Genomic DNA, 17,635 nt, shown 5'->3' with positions numbered 1-17,635 from the left:
CTCCTCTTGTGTCCGGAGAATGCTGCGCACATGATTGCCAAAAAAATTTCAAATTTGGATTTGTCTGATCACAGAAGTTTCCCACTTTGCAACAGACCATTTTAAATGAGCTTTAGGCCAGGGAAGATGGCAGAGTTTCTGGATCATGTTCAGATATGGCTTCTTCTTTGCATAATCAAGCTTTAAGTTACATTTTTGGATGGCTCAGCATACTGTGTACAGACAGTGATTTTTGTAAGTATTCCTGAGCCAATGCAGTGACGTCCATCATAGAATCATGCCTGTTTGCAGTGCAATCTAAAAGCCAGAAGATCAGGGGCATCCAGTTTTGCATTTCAGCCTTGTCCTTTTGCATACAGATTTCTCCAGATTCTCTGGATCTTTTGTTGATAATATGTACTGTAGATGATGATATATTTAAAGTCTTTGCAATTTTACGTTGAGGAACAGTATTCTGAAATTGTTCGTCAATTTTTAGATGCAGCTTTTCAGATTGGTGAACTTCTGCCCGTCTTTGCATCTGAGACGCTCTTTTTATACGCAATCATGTTACTGACCTGTTGCCTATTAACCTAATTAGTTGCAAAATGTTCTTCCAGCTCTTCGTTGTTAGTACCACTTACTTTGCCAGCTTTTTGTTGCCCTGTACTAACTTTTGTGAGACGTATGGCTGCCATCAATTTCAAAATTACCTTTTTTTTTTTTTTTTCAAATGGTTCATTTTCTATTGTGAATAAAATATGAGTTTGAGATTTGCAATGCATTGCATTCTGTTTTTATGTAGATTTTACACAGCGTTTCAACTTTTTTGGAACTGGGGTTGTAAGTCCCACCCCTCTGTGCTTACGATCATGCACTAGGTACTGCTTTGCCATACAGGCATGATAGGTGTAGGAGAGGATATCCTTAGCTAGCCTACAGTTTTTTGTTTTCCAGTGTCGTCCTATGGTAGGTGACAGTATAAACCGACAACACAAGACTTCCGGTGTCCCTTGAAAGACTCCAAAAAAAGGACTTTATGATGTTCACAAGAATCCTTTTATAAACTGGACTATGCTAATACTTTGCCACCTCCTGTACATTTATATACGGCCTCACTGAAGTGGGTCTTCTCCCATGAGTCTGCATATATGCGTTCATGTGTTTGTGCTGGAATGGGCTGTACAGTGTTCATTCACTTTTCATCCCGCCCCTGTGTTTTTTTTTTCTCCTCTGAGTGGAAAGAAAGATACATTATATCTTTCTCTCCTTTTGCTAGGGGAGAAAAATGTAAACAAACAACAGTGTGTGTAAATAAATAGCTAGATCAAGGTTTGATCTAGGTCAGGATCAAAGGTTAAGGCCAGTATATTTTAGGTAGGGTTATAAAAAAAAAAAAATAAGTAGAACTATAGGCAAAACTTTTCTTTTCATTTTGTATAGAGCAAGGGAGGGTTATAACCTGTCAGATTTTATTTTTACCATCTCATGTCCCATTGCAGAGATTTCCCTTCAGTTCTCGTCCCATAGACAAACAGGAAGTGAGAGGAAATCCCTGCAAATTAAGAGAAATTCTTGGGGATCCCCAAGTCACCAAGCCTAGTGTCCCCGTTAGAAGATTTCCCCTCTATGACTCTTCTGGGAATAGCCCATAATTTGGGATTTTCTTTTACTTTCAATGATGATTGTAAACAGGAAAAATAGAGAGGTGAATCTCCTTAACGGGGGCACTCTGACAAGCATACTAATATCCCCCACTCTATCCAAACTTTTTTTTTTTTTTTTTAAGTTTTGCCTTTTAGTTATACTTTATTGTCATTGTGTTTTAGGTAGGCAAATAAAAAAGCAAAATGTGCACTATTGTTTCTGGGTCCTACTACGGGTACAAACAACAAATAAATATGTGGTATCGCTGCAATCGTCAGGAGTAGGAGAATTTCTTTTTGGTTGTTCTTTAGTGGTAAGTTATGGTAATAGCAAGAAATGTACAATTAACGTTAATTTTTTTACTATTTTGATGATTTAAAAGAAAAATCAGGAGATCTGTTACCATTTACCACTAAATGAAAGCCTAATTTATCCTGAAAAAAACAAGGTATAATCCACCTGGGTAAATAAAGTAGTTGCGATATGTACAGTTTTACTAACACCGTCAGTTGCAAAATTGTGTTCAGGGGTGAGGATTTTTTTTACCCTCTATCATGAAGGGGTTAAAAACTAAAGCATCTGTAGACAATACATGTCATTAATAGCTCTCTTATCCATGTACTACTTCATTTGTAGTGGACAACTCTGGGCAGCCTTTTTTCGAAATAAAAATTTAAAAAAATCAGCTCTTGCTGCAATAATTACCTCTCCCCTACTTGTTTCCTGAAGTGATTACTTTCTGCCACTAGACGACCTCTTCATCAGAAGACTGAAGGTATCTTATGAATGTAAGGTGTCATGGGCCAACCTTCTTAGATGATGTCATAATGACGTCTTCCTTTTCCATAAATTGATGCCTACCACCCAAGTTGATCCAAAGAGGCCTCTGTACATTACATGACCCACTAAAATAATCTTAAAACGTTAAAAATAAAAACAGACTAGACTCCATCTGATCCAGTTTGGTCTTTTTGTAGGATTCTGAATTGGGAGTTGATTTACTAAAACTGGAGAGTGCAAAATCTGGTGCAGCTGTGCATGGTAGCCAATCGGCTTCTAACTTCAGCTTGTTCAATCAAGTGTTGACAATAAAACCTGGAAGCTGATTGGTTTCTATGCAGAGCTGCAGATTTGGCACTCTCTAGTTTTAATAAATACACCCCATGATGTTTACAGTGTGTGGCAAAATGCTGCATAAGGCTGGGTTCAAACTCTTGCGAATTGGATGTGGGTTTCCCGGCATCCAATTCACATGTCAGGAGATTTTGACTGGCTCTCCAATGGAGCCGGTTCACACATCTCCGGGGCGAACTGCACAGGAGTCCTGTGCATCTTCTGTTCTGTTTCAGGTCTGAATTTAGCCAAAAATTCGGATCGAATTTGGGCCTGAAACGGTATACAGGGATGCACCGGATCCCTGCTGTGAGCCACTCCATATGGCAGTGTGAACCCAGCCTAAGCCCTGGTTCACACTGACAGTGGGAATTAAATCATGCAAGTTCAGCTGAACTCGCATGATTTCATTCCCGCATGTCAGTCCCACCTTCGGGGGCGATTTCAGAGACATCTGTGCTGGTTGCTGCACAGATGTCAATGGAAATTGCCAAAAGTAGTACAGAAGCTACTTTTGGAAATCGGTGCGACGCAGCATTTGATGTGGATGGTGCCATTGCTGGCAATTGCCACCGATTTGACATGTCAAATCGCATCAATGTAAACCAGGGCTTATTCTAGTTTCTAGGAAAACAAGCAAGAAGACTCTCTACCATTAGCTGAAGATTAGCATCTGTATTTTCATTTCATTATATATGAAGGATCAACCAGAAATATGTTATGGTAGCCCTTTGTCTTCAGTTTCTGTATGAAGAACAGCCTGTGCAGTCCAATAACACCAGATGCATTTTCATTGTCACATAAAGCATTTATTTTATGAAAAATGCTTCCATCAGTCACTTTTGACATGTAGTGTTTCTGGTTTACTTTTTTTTGGTCCTTAATATGCTTTGTAGATATGGAGTTTCTTGAAGTGTTGACTGAAGGTTTGGAACGCGTACTTTTAGTAAGAGGTGGTGGAACGGAAGTCATCACTATATATTCTTAAGCTGACATCTATGTTCTGCTTCACTCGGAGTTGAAGAAACCAAGAACGTGTTCAAAGAGGCCAAAAGAAAATGCATTACTGAAACTAGAACACACCAACCATTTATCCAATTCAATCTAGGCGAACAAGAGGAAAGCTAATGTTCCTGCAACATGTCAAATCCTTTTTACTATTAATAATGCCAAAATGTTAATGTTTGTGATTCAAAAGCACTATGGCAACAAAAGGGATGGACAGAACAGTATTTTCTTGCCCTGAACAGGGAGACCTCTATGCACCAGCAGGTATCAAATGCCTGTTGAATATCAGTAAACAGCCCTCTTTCAAGGGATAAAGTATCTGATCCACTTATTAGGAGCAGTCTGTGCCCATGAAGCTTTGTCCAGAGCACAGAGATTCATTTACTAAAGGGTATAATGCTTTAGCACGCCTTAATAACTCCTGACTTGGCTGGGAGCATGCTAACTCGTACTACCCACCACCACCATTCGCAAAGCTGAGTATCAAAAATCATGCATACTTGTATTGTGGAGATGTTACATTTCTCTAAAAGAAAAAGTTTTGTCACTTTTTTTGTTCTGATTTATTATTGTGTTGTAAAAGCAGAAGTATTACCTCTGATATCAAGAGGACTTGGCAGTTAAAGGAAACACTTTACTAATCTCCATCCACTGTTGGGGAGATAAAATAGTTCAGTGGCTTTATATGTATTGTATTTTTTATTTAAATGGGAAAGTTGTATCGGCAAGTTTTAATTTATTGCTCTGACCAGCATTCCATGTGTTAAATCTCTGTAATTGCTGTTTTAAAAGTTTGAATCATTATTGTACCAGTAGAAGCAGGTGCCATTATAGAGTCAGTCATAGATACATGTGAATAGACCAGCCTATCTGCCTCTCACCCCATTCCCTAGAACTACAAATGTATCTACAAAACAGTTGTCATTGTTTGTGTCAGCATTTTTGTTGGGGGGTGAGTTATTCTAAACAATAAAATGTTTTATATTAAAAAGGTGTTTGTCATATTAAAGTGGGATGACACTGAATCTGAGCACCACAAACCAAAAATGCTATTTAATTAATCCAAAAACAAACTCCCCCATCCATCCATGCCTCCATGCTTTATTTTGCTGAGAAATCACTTAAAAAAACTGTGTCTATGGGAATGTTTGACCATTCTTCCAGAACTGCATTTGTGAAGTCAGGCACTGATGTTGGACGAGAAGGCGTGGCTTGCAGTCTCCACTCTAATTCATCCCAAAGGTGTTCTATCGGGTTGAGGTCAGGACTCTGTGCAGGCCAGTGAAGTTCCTCCACCCCAAACTCGCTCATCCATGTCTTTATGGACCTTTCTTTGTGCACTGATGCGCAGTCATGTTGGAACAGGAAGGGGCCATCCCCAAACTGTTCCCACAAAGTTGGGGGTGTAGCGTCACATATGGCGACCCATCATATTTGGCCACCCGATGGACTGCGCATGTGCGACGCCGCCATATACGTTACAACACTGTGGCGATCTGCGCTTGCGCAGAATTTAGTGGCCACACCCCTGGGTCCAGGTTCAAGCCCCACCCGCGAGGAGCCCTGTGGCAAAGTGGTCTTACAACAGTGTTGGAACGCATATGGCGGCGTCTCTCATGCGCACTCCAGCGGGTAGCAAAATGTGATGAGTAGCCGAATGTGACGTGACGGGCATGAAATTGTCCAAAATGTCTTGGTTAACTGACTCCTTAAGAGTTCCCTTCACTGGAACTAAGGGGCCAAACCCAACCCCTGAAAAACAACCCCACACCATAATCCCCCCTCTACCAAATGATTTAGATCAGTGCACAAAGCAAGGTCCATAAAGACATGGATGAGCGAGTTTGGAGTGGAGGAACTTGACTAGTAGCATGAGGATTAAAAATAGTCCATGTTGATTGAGAGAGTGAAGTTCCACTTTAAGAACATAATAGTGAAGCATGTACAGCAGTGTTCTATTCAAATATTGAAACCTAGTGGGCTTGTCTGGCTTTCTGTGCCCCCAGTGGACATTGAATGCTGCAAGATAAAGGTTTCCATAAAAATCACCACAGTGGTTTAGTTACCTCCAATGGATAAAGACATGCTGTGGAAGTGTTGACAACAAATCTTTTGTCACTTGCTGTGTTCACAAAAATGCCCACAGTTTGAGTAAGAAATTGGCCTCATCAACATTTAACTGAACTCCAGAATTACTTCTCTTTTCATCCTACCCCTCTGCAGATGCCAGGCCCACAAAGCCGTTCCTCTTCACTCAAATTCTGGTTCTGAAGCGGCAGCAGAGAGCACTAGACCAATCCAATACAGCTATCCAAATGTGATATTCTCTATATTTCATTTTTATTAGCCGACTCAAGTTCAGCTTGAAAAGATACATGAAGGATGCCATTACTATCCTCGTAATACTTGATACTTTAACACTTTAAAAAAAAAAAAGGGGGGGGGGGGCAGAAAACATTCTCAGTGATGACAAATTTGGTAAATTCTATACTTGAATTTCTGACGATATTCAGGCCCCATTCACAACTGGGCATTTTGAGATCATGGCAGAATAGCTGCAATTCTGCCCGCGATCTCAAAATGCACTACAATGGCAAAACGCAGGTTCAGGTGTCATTATTTTCAATGGCACCTAAAACGCGTTGCGGTTTTGCCACATGGCAAATTGCATCGCATGAAACTTGTCACCCAAATAGTAGCAGAAGCTTTACGTGATGCAATTTTCTGTGCATCAAAACCGCACAGCGTTTTAGGTGTGATTGAAAATAATGGCACCTGAACCTGTGTTTTCCATTGTAGTGCATTTTGAGATCCCAAAACGCCCGGGTGTAAAGAGGGCTTCAATGCTTTAAAATCCATAATGGGGCAAACAGTGAACAGACTGGAGCAAAAGCCCTGGCAACCTTCTGCCACAGGAACTGGGGCAATGACACCATGATCCAGAAGAACCTAGAGTGCTTGATGAGGATTCGATAATCCATGCAGTGACACATGAAGGTTGGAGGTGAGAAACTGAGGTCAGGTAGGGAGAGGTAGCCCCTGGGAGACCACAGAGAATGGCCACTTCTGCACAAAATCCTCCCTAAACAGATACAAATCTAATTAATACACGTTTAGTGGAGGAAACAGTTTGTCAGGATGATTCCAATAGTTAGAAAAGTGGGTGCAAAGGAAAAGTCCTTGCAGCCTTAGGAGTAGGAAACTGCACTGGTAAAAGCAACACGCCTGTAATTTTAGAGTGGTGCACACTGCATTAACAAGAGCCCAAACTGTCTACTGTCATTTGGGAGCAATTGAAATAGATCGTGATTGTTCAGGGGCAAGCCCAACAGTCAAGGACTGGAGCAGTTCAAAATCAGGCAGTCTCTGTGGTTAATGGCTTGGAAGGTGCTAAGGACGCAAGTCAGATTCAGAATTTGTTGGAGTGGGCGCAGAAGCGCAGTTGTGGCCTCTGCAGGCATAAAAACGGGAGAGAACAAAGGAAGCGCCACCTAAGTGCAGGAGAAGAGCCGAAACCAGCGTGAAACGCATGGAAGTGACTTCACGGGATCACATCCGGAGGAGCTGGTCGCAGGAAGGAGGAAACGCTAATGGGCTACGTCCTCGGAGCTTCAGCTCCTTCTACTGACCTTTTATGAAGCTCCAAGCGCGTATCCTGTTAGTGTTTCTTCCTTCCTGCGACCAGCTCCTCCGGATGTGATCCCGTCACTTCTGTGTGTTCCATGCTGGTTCTGTCTCTTCTCCTGTGGCCACAGGACGCGATGGGGACCGGCGATCTACACACTACGCACCAGGAACCATTTCCGGATCCAAGGAGCCCTCAGGACTTAACATACAGATGAGCATGGACCCTACCTACCTCTTGTGTTTGTTTACCCTTGCCATTAAAATCAGCTTCTAATACTGTACTTAGGTGGCGCTTCCTTTTTTCTGTTTTGTTCTCTCCCCTTTTTCTGTGTACAAAGCCAGCTCTCTGAGGACAGCAGCCACCCTAATTTACTCCAGCATTATCTGTATTTTTGGACTACCACCTTTGTACCTATGGACTATTGATCCCTTTTAATACAGACCTAGTAATAGTGATGTTTTTTTACTATTATTTAATTTTATTCTAATTTTACACTGTACCCTGCGCTGACAGTTACTGTTACCATTGTCTGCAGTCAGAAACGGCAAGTAACTTGTAATTTGGGTCATAAAATCTTGCATGACCATGGTGAAAGATTTGGAGGGCTCAGCCACACCCAATGAAGCCAAAGAGGACCCTGAGGTCGGAAAGGAGGCAAAGTCAAAACCTCAGATAAACTGTGAAACCCAGACAGCTGTTACTAAGTGATGGTCAGAAGACTGAAGGTGACCAAAGTCACTGTAGGTGGGCAGCAGTAATGAATTCAAATTCGACAAGGCTTTTAAGCTGGAGTAACAGTAGACAGATGCTTACTCAACACTGTGTGGCGGGAAAAAGCGCACGCATGACACACCACCCAGTGGATGACAACAGCTCTCAGTCCCTCAGCATCCTTTTGTGTCAAAACTGGAGAAAACGGGGGTTGAAGGTGCTCAGGGACCTAAACAATTGCAGTAGCTCTCAATGAGTAGGCTGGTTGGGCCAAGGACTAATGCTGTATACACACGAGCCAAATTTCCGACAGAGTCCGACGGGAGCTTTTCATCCTATATTCCGACCATGTGTATGCCCCATCTGACTTTTTCTGTCGAAAATTCAGACGGACTTAGATAGAGAACATGTTCTATATTTTTCCAACGGAACAAAATACTATCGGAAAAACCACTCGTCTGTATGCTGTTCCGACGCACCAAAAACGACGCATGCTCTGAAGCAAGTAGGAGACGGAAGCTATTGGCTATTGAACTTCCGTTTTCTAGTCCTGTCTTACTTGTTGTATGTCACCGCGTTCTGGAAGGTCGGAATTTGGTGTGACCGTGTGTATGCAAGACAGCTTGAGCGGAACTCCGTCGTTAAAACCTTCAGAGTTTATTCCAACAGCAAAACCGGTCAGGCATACAGGGCAAGCACAGAGGCAATGCCAATGGTTCTGAACTTTGAAAGCATCCCACAGCTAACTTTGACCGGAGCAGAGTCTGGAAAGCGCCTATTCCCAGTCCAGCAGTATCCAGACATAGTACTCCAAAAGCCAGGCTAAAAATGACCTCACCAGAAAGCTGCATGTTGAAGAGCCAAACCTACAGCAATAATGTAAAGGGAAGTATTGATTTAATGGGAAACTCCACTTTCAAGTGGAAAAAAAATTTCCAAAATAAATAAATAAATTGATCTGCAACTGTCATGGTGCTACACATGTGATCAGTTATGACACCAGCCATTTGATGGTTTGACAGTTTGGTTGAGGACACAAGCAAATGTGACAGTTAGCAATCCCGACATTCCAGGAATGTATCTGTTAAAGTGATAGGTTTAGTTCCGCTTTAGGATTTACTGCTGTGCCCCTGTGCATTCACCCGGTATTGCCCACTCTGCATCGCTGCGCTTTGCCATGGGTCTTCCTTAAGACTGCCCAAAAGCATCCGTTTGTATCCATCTGATCCCAGGCTCCCTGTCCTTTGGGACGGTGATACTTCCCCACCTCCTTTGCCCCATTGACCAATGACGGTTTTAGATTGAAGGTAGGGGCATCGATCTGGTGATGCGATCATTCGGTCTGTCAGACCGATGTTCATTATTGTCCCTAACCGTGCCCCCCCCACCGTCTCCCGCATGGCCCTTTGGGCAATGTAGTACGGGGATGGATCCAGGCTCTTGTGCATGCGCGGTGATGCCCTCATGTCTGCATTCGGCCGGTGACGTCAGAGGACACCTAAAGCCAGCTCCTCTTGCACAACAGCAGCCAGAGATCGAGGGCCACTTGGGAACATTTTTGTTGTGCCTGTGAGGTGAGCTTCCTATAAGAAATTTGAAATATAGCATATGGAAAAAATTGTTTATGGTCCCCTAAACATACTTATAACTAGGCTCTAAACTACTCATACAAATAACCATCCGCTTACTTTCATCTGTGATTTTTCTAAATCGATGACAAGCCTATTTTTGTTCTGTTTTTTCAAAAATCTCCCGTTTTCTCTTTAAACTACTTGTCTATCTGTGAGACATAAGTCGCTTGGCCCATTTTTGTATAATATGAAGTAATGAGAAAATGTGGACAGAATTTATATTTGTTAATCCTCAGTAAGATCATAGAACGGGGCTTTTTTCTTGTAACATACATATTACTCACTAGATCTTGACCACTAGCAGAATCTGAGACAAAATATACGATGCTTTCATTTTTTTATTCCTAGTTGTTTAGTTTATTATTCCTACTTTGTCTCAGCCATATTTACCCATCTTTCTGGAAACAAGCTACTTTACCTGCAGGCGCCCTCCTGTGTATATTTTGCAATTTATCTCCAAGTACGTGAATATTATGGACAATTTTAAAATACCTAGACTAGTCCTATACGCCAATGTTCTGTGTAACATGGTGCTGTTAAACCCTGCTTAACATAAATATTTATACTAAAATTCTGTTCTTATAAATCACCTTTTCACTTTAGCTTGGTCGGTACGTGTCCTCTGTGGCCGCATGGTACCCCTCTCTGCAGAGGGGGTGTTGATCCCAGGCTCCGCTGGGATCTGCTGGGGTAAGCTCTGGGTTTAGTGGATAAGGCAAATGATATGTTTTTGTATGCGTTTTAGACGGTTGTATTTTGTTTATGTTAATTTTTTTGTATTTTCTGATGTTTGTACTTTTTTATATCCCTTGTGCAGTTCTACATACCCTTTTGGGTGGCTTGTAATCCCCTGAAGAAGCCAATGTTGGCGAAACATGTTGGAAAAACCCCCGTTAGGCTTACTGGTAACGGTATTTCCAGGAACCTTCCAGGACAGCTACTTGAGAGATGATCGGCTCCGCCCTCTACAGAGAACACAAATCAGATAGAATTTAAAAGGCCCCTCCCTTTCCTCTGACCCTCAGTTGTTTAGAAGATCAAGTAACCTCCACCGAAGGTGCACTCGGCAGAGGAAAAAAAAAAAAACATAAAACACACCACCATCAGGAAAACATGGTTGACCAGTGAAAAAATAGAATAGGGTGGGAATATAGACGCTGTCCTGGAAGGTTCCTGGAAATACCGTTACCGGTAAGTCTAACGGGGGTTTTCCCCCCTCACCTTCCAGGACAGCTACTTGAGAGGATAAGCAAGATATTATCCCTTAGGGAGGGACGACAGCCTGAAGCACTTTCCTACCAAAGGAAAGGTCCTGGCTGGAAAGCATCTGAACTCTATAATGCTTGACAAATGCATGAGAAGAGGACCAGACGGCAGCTTTAGAGATATCTTCCCATGAAGCTCTCGCTCTTTCTGCCCATGATGTGGCCATGGATCTCGTTGAATGGGCCCTAATTCTAGAAGGAGGGGTGCGACCTGACGCTTTATATGCCTCACAGATAGCTCCCCTAATCCACCTAGCAATAGGACTTTTAGATGCATTGGACCCCTTCTTGGGGCCACTGAACAAAACTAACAGTTGGGAGGAACTCCTAAACCTACTGGTCTTTTCTAGATAAAGTAGAAGACACCTCTTAACGTCTAAAAGACCAAACCTTTCCTCTTCCGCATTTTTGGGAGAGGTGCAGAAACTAGGGAGAACTACCTCCTGGGACCTATGAAAGTTGGAAGAAACTTTGGGTAAATAGAGTGGATTGGGTTTAATTACCACCCTGTCCTCTAAAATCCTCAGGAAGGGATCTTTACAGGAAAGAGACTCTAGATCCGGAATCCTTCGCCCTCACGTAATAGCCAAAAGGAAGGACAATTTCAAAGAAATCATTTCCAGGGAAGCCTCATGCAAAGGCTCAAAAGGAGCCCTTGTTAGTGCATTTAAAACCAACGACAGATCTCAGGGAGGAACATGTTTGAGGATCCTGGGTGTATGCTTAGATCTGGCTAAAAGGAACCTCCTGACTAAGGGATCTACCGCTAGTCTTCTCTCTGAAAACAAAGATAGGGCAGCAACCTGAACCCTAAGGGTGTTGACAGAGAGCCCCTTTTTCACTCCCTCCTGCAGAAAATCTAAAATGCAGGGAGTGGAAAAAAAAAAATCTAAACCAGATTTCCTTTGCCAGGAAATAAAAGTTTTCCAAACTTTTCCATAGATTCTTCTTGCGACCAATTTACGGCTGTCCAGGACAGTATGAATAACCCTCTCTGAACATCCATTTAACTGTAGGATGCACCGCTCAGCCTCCAGGCCGTCAAATGGAAGGTCTGAGGGTTTGGATGCAATACCGGTCCCTGATGGAGTAGATCCTTTCGAACTGGAAGGGGCCAGGGAGGATACACAGATAGGGCCTTCAGAGAGGAGAACCAACTCCTCCTGGGCCACCAGGGGGCAATCAGAACGACTTCTGCTCTGTCCTGAATAATTTTCCGAACCACTAGGGGCAAAAGGGGAAAAGGAGGGAAGGCATAGGCCAGGCTGAAGTCCCAAGGGAAGGACAGTGCATCCGTCCCCAAGGACTCTGTTTCTCTCTCCAGAGAGAAGAACGCCGGTAGTTTCTTATTGAGACTGGAGGCAAAAAGATCCACTGCGGGGAAACCCCATCTTAGCAACGCCTCCTGGAACGTGCCTTGATGTAGTTCCCAACTGCTGGAACTGATGCTCACTCTGTTCAGAAAGTCCGCCAGCACATTTTCTGACCCCTTGATGTGAACTGCCCTTACTGAAGAGACATAGATCTCTGCCCAGGACAGAATCTGCTGCGTTAATGACAGAAGTGATACCAAGCGAGTGCCCCCTTGCTTGTTCAAGTACGCCACTGTTCAGGCTTTCTCGACTGGGACTGCTCAGAGGGGAGGAGCCGGATGTGGGCGCTTGGCTGACCTCGGAGATCGCGCCGGGATGCCGGACCTTCTTCTCCTGCCCTCCTCCCTCCTCGTGGCCAGCGGAGATGCGGGGACGCCGATAGCGGCACTTTTCATCTGGCTCCGGGCGGCCGCCCATTAGCTCCCCGCGCCGGGAACACGCAGCGGGACTCGGGTCCCTGTACGACCGCGGCTGCCGTTCTCCTGTTCCCCCCCCCCCCTCTCCCCCCTCTGGTCCGTCCTCGCTCTCTCCCCTTCACAGAACAGCAGGCTGACAGGTGGGGAGTGAACCGATAAGACACGGAGAGAAACAGCTGACAAAGGGAGCTCCAGGAAACCCCAGCATCAGCCTATGACCTACTAAGGCACCGAAGAGAGAGCCGGCCAGCCGAGGGGTGTGAAGGGACACTACTAACAGGTTCCTGGAAGCCATAAACGCCGGTGGAGAAGCTGGGATTGTCAACTCCTCAGATAAGTGTATCCGACTGTAAGGCAAGGAGAGGGTTGGTGCTTTATATGGTATAACACTGCTGTAGCATATCTTGTAACCGGTAATGTGAAGGTAAACGAAACTTAAAGTAAAAGGTCCACTATGTGTAGATAGTAACATATTCAGCTTACCGAGGACCTCAGGACACCCCTATGACACGTCAAGGTACATAAAACTATCTTTTAAAGTGTGACCATCTCTTTCTGATAATATGGGAAATGGCTGATACCAAAAAGGATATTATAGTAAACGAATTTTAATAGAGAGAAACTGTGGAGCTCTCTGAGGAGATTATGTTGCTACCTCACCCGCAAAACAGGGCTGTTATAGCTGTGGGGTTTTGACGGGCAAGGGACGGGTCTACCTAATTTAGCAGGTGAATGTGGTGTGGGTACTGAGCCCTCCGAATTCTCCATGCATTAACGGTCACTTTATATGAGGTGGAGATAGAACGTAAGCAGGTCATCCACGGACAGGAAGCTGTGCAAACCCGCCAGCCCTTTCTCCAAATGGTTTACTCAGGACACACAATCTATCTGGCATAAAATGTTATCTAGGAGTATAAAGCCTTTGGAAATTGGACCCCAGGTTGAAGGGGATATAACCATATAGCTGATGACGTACCATTTTGTGTACTGTTTGCATGATTAACATCGTTCTATCTTGCTGGCCTGAGGGCGCCTATGTGGGGATCTGAGATACATGGATATACAAGAGATGGGACCGGCCTAAACGGTAAACAAAGGTGATATCTATAGTGTACTCTCTGAAGTCCCCTGTACCTAACGCTGATTGCAAGGGTACTACCAGAGATCATTAAAGGGAGTGGTAAAAGAGGTCTAAAATTTAGGACTCCCTAGTAAGTTGGAATACCCTAAGAGAATTGGTATAAGACATGCAGATGGTCCTTAAAAGTTGAACCAGTGAGATGCAGTCAGTTCAAATCAGCCGTCAATAGAGTAATATACTACTACCTGGACCTTCTTCAAGGTAGAGGACGAAACTCCCTTAAAAGTGGGGTAATACTAAAGGGTCTCAGGTACTGTGGCTAAACAGAATAAAAGAACACAGTTTAGGGGGTAAAAGATAGTAAAGAATGAGAGGAAAGGCAGGGAGGGGGGGAGTAACAACAAACCCAACAGGAACCTCCGCCAGGACCAGTTCCAGCCCAGGCACCATAAGGAAGTACATGGTGCAGGACAATACTCATGTCAGCCCAGGAAAGGTAAGCGGGTCAAAAAATAAAACCCCTGAACGCCCATCAAAGATCAATACAAGGAGGCAGATGGCTGAAGCAGAACCGCTCAGTTTAAACCTAGCAGCAAGAGAAGAGGCCTTAATGGAGAGCCAACGAGAAGGAGTAATGCCAACAAAAAATGAAATAGCGGAGATGTTTGCTAGACTGGAAACCTTTATTAAAGCTGAAACAGAAGCAATAAGGGGAGACATGAGCCACATACTGAGAAGAGTTGAAGAGGTGGAGATAGTAGCTGAGAGACAGAGGACTGAGATGGGGAACTTGAGAAGTCAGATGGAAAGACTGCAACATGAGCAGAGGGACTTAAGATACAGATTAGAAGATCAGGAAAATCGAAGTCGAAGGAAAAACCTGAGGATTAGAGGACTCCCAGAGGCACAGGGAGAGGGGGAAAACTTACAGGAAAAGGTGGACCAAATCTTTGGAGATATTGTCAACCCAATTGATAAGAGGGTTAAATTGGACAGAGCCCATAGAATCAGGAAACCAGCTGAGATGAATAAGGAAATACCTCGAGACGTGATAGTGAGGTTCCACAACTATCAAGATAAAGAGAAAATCAGGGCAAGCCTAAGAAACAGTCAAATAGTCAAGTATGGCGATGCTAATTTACAAATATACCCAGACCTGGCAGCTGAGACACGGGCAAGGAAAAGAATTCTCCGACCTCTATTAGAACAACTCAAAGCTAGAGAGGTTCATTATTCCTGGGGTTTCCCAGCGTGCCTGATTGGGCGAAAAGATGGGCGTTCAGCGACGCTGAGGTTCCCAGAAGAGACCCATAACTTTTGCCACAAGCTGGACATTCCACCTGTAGAAATACCGGGGTGGTGGGAGAAAGTAGGTGGGCAGAACACTGTAGAAGAAGTACAAATCTGGAAACCTGTGTATAACAAGAAAAGGCCCTAAATAAGTGTTAGAACAATTAGAAGGATGAAGGGGCCGCTCAAACCGTGATTGGGGGGCCGGGGGGGGGGAGCATGGGCGGGGGGCGTTGGGGAGGGGGGATCCCGGGAGGGAGTGGTGGGAGGGGGGGCTGGTAGATCCTGGGGCGGGCTGGGGGATTTAAAGATGCCCACACTGAGCTCAACCCTCGGGGGGATAACCGTAGGGCCGGGTGGAGATGGTGTGGCCACGGTAAAAAGGGCCATTGGCGGGCCTGATACCCCTACAAGAAAGGAGGGAGGGGGAGGATGGGGGGGAGGGGCAGTGGGGGGAAGGGGTGGGGGGCAAAGGGAGGGGCGAGATCTGTACAAATCTCACTGTCTTTTTTTGTTGGATCGGGAGAGGAAGAATAAATGGCCGGAATAAACCTAGTAACATATAATGTGAGGGGTCTCAGCTCCCCCATAAAATGCGCTAACATTATGAGCGAGCTGAGATCCAATAAAGCAGAGGTGGTCTTCTTACAGGAGACACACCTATGCCTGGGGAGAAATCGGAAGATAAGGTCTAGGGATTTTCCATTCTGGATTTATAGTGACTCCCTGATAAGGGGTGCAAAAGGGGTGGCGATTGGTTTTGCAAGGGGAATGCGCTACCAAATTGAGGAGAGAATAACCGATCCCGAAGGCCGATTTCTGTTTCTGAGGGGCAAACTAAATGGGGAGGAATATACTTTAGTTAATATTTACAGCCCAAATACCAACCCAGGGAAATATCTAATTGGAGTCCTGTCGAAGTTGGAGAGTTTCAGGAGAGGGAAGGTTATCGTGGCAGGAGATATGAACTTATGTCTAGAGCCGGGTAGGGATAGTACGTCGCGTCCTCGGGGGACGGGAGGAGTGTGGCTGAATAAGCTTAAGAAAAAGTTGCACGGTTGCCAGCTGGTGGATGTCTGGAGGATGCAACATCAAAAAATTTAGAGACTACACCTACTACTCCCCCGTTCACGCGACGTATTCAAGACTTGACTATTTCTTTCTTGACCATAGGAACTTAGAGGAGGTAAAAGACATAAACATAGGACCTATAACATTTTCGGATCATGCCCCGGTGATACTACAAATAAAACAAAATAGTCAAAGACCCCTCCAAAATAATTGGAGATTAAATGAGGACCTCCTACAGGATAGGGAAATTGATAAGATAATTAAAGACGAACTGGAATTTTACTTTAGAGTAAACACTTCAAAAGAAACAGCGGAATCAATAGTCTGGGAGGCCCATAAGGCCTATATTAGGGGGATAATAATAAAGGCGGGAGTAGAGAAAGAAAGAAACCAGACAAAAAATATGCAGGAGTTACAGGAGGCAGTTAAAAACTTAGAAAGGAACCATAAAGAAACAGGGGTAGGAGGGATTCTGGGAAAACTATATGGAGCTAGAGAGGCCTTGAGACAGCAGATAGAGGTAGAAAATCGCAGAAAGTACAACTTAGTTAAAAAAGAGAGATACATCACTGGGAACAGACCTGGGCGACTCCTGGCAAGGGTACTAAGTAAAAAGAAGAGCAATAGATATATTGAGAAAATAAAGGCGAAATCAGGAGAAATCAGATATAAAGATGCCGAGATAGCAAAAATTTTTCAAGAATATTATGGGGAACTTTATTCTATTAATAAAAAGAAGGATCAAGATAGAAAGCAAAAGCTAGAAAAAATTAGAAAATACTTAAAAGAAACTGAGATGGTCAAAATTTCAAAAGAAGAGAAAACATCTTTAGAGGCCCCCATTACAGAGTCCGAGGTAAGGAGGGCTATCAAAGAGACCCAGTCAGGAAAGAGCCCAGGCCCAGATGGCCTGACAGTATTATATTATAAGAAATATCAAGATATTTTAGTACCAAAATTATGTATGTACATGAATGAGATAGGAGAGAGAGGGGAAATGAGCAGAGATGCGTTGGCAGCCAATATAGCGATTATACATAAGGAAGGAAAGGACAACACATTATGCTCCAGTTTTAGGCCCATATCCCTTTTAAATAATGACACAAAACTATTTGCAAAAGTAGTAGCGGGGAGATTAAAGCAAACAATTAACAACATTATCCACCCCGATCAGGTGGGATTCATATCAGGTAGACAGGGAAAGGACAATAGCATCAAAACTCTCTTGATAACGCAAGAAATCAAAAACAGCGGAGTCCCAGGACTACTACTGTCATTAGACGCTGAAAAAGCGTATGACAGAGTAGATTGGGACTTTTTGATGGAGACACTCAAAGAAGTGGGTTATGGAGATAAGATCTGTAGATGGATTAGGGCGTTCTATACAAAACCTTCAGCGAGAGTGAAAATAAATGGGACCTT

The 17,635-nt window shown here is 43.8% G+C and overlaps 1 protein-coding gene across 4 annotated transcripts in view; it reads left to right on the top strand.

The window, feature by feature from the left end:
* Nucleotides 1–4,708, top strand: part of SLC12A6 (solute carrier family 12 member 6) — a 108,607-nt gene extending 103,899 nt beyond the window's left edge. For 2 of the 4 annotated variants that reach the window (XM_073631447.1, XM_073631439.1), the window contains exon 26: nucleotides 3,636–4,708. In XM_073631447.1, the coding sequence (XP_073487548.1) occupies nucleotides 3,636–3,727 (92 nt within the window). In that variant the 3' untranslated portion in view covers nucleotides 3,728–4,708. The remainder of the gene's footprint in view (nucleotides 1–3,635) is intronic. The other 2 variants (XM_073631464.1, XM_073631455.1) reach the window with 1 other exon arrangement.
* Nucleotides 4,709–17,635: the final 12,927 nt, after the last annotated feature.

Source organism: Aquarana catesbeiana, linkage group LG01 (assembly GCF_042186555.1).
Source record: "Aquarana catesbeiana isolate 2022-GZ linkage group LG01, ASM4218655v1, whole genome shotgun sequence".
Taxonomy (NCBI): Eukaryota; Metazoa; Chordata; class Amphibia; order Anura; family Ranidae; genus Aquarana; species Aquarana catesbeiana.
The sequence above is the reverse complement of the archived record's forward strand: the minus strand, read 5'-3'. Positions and strand labels throughout refer to the sequence as shown.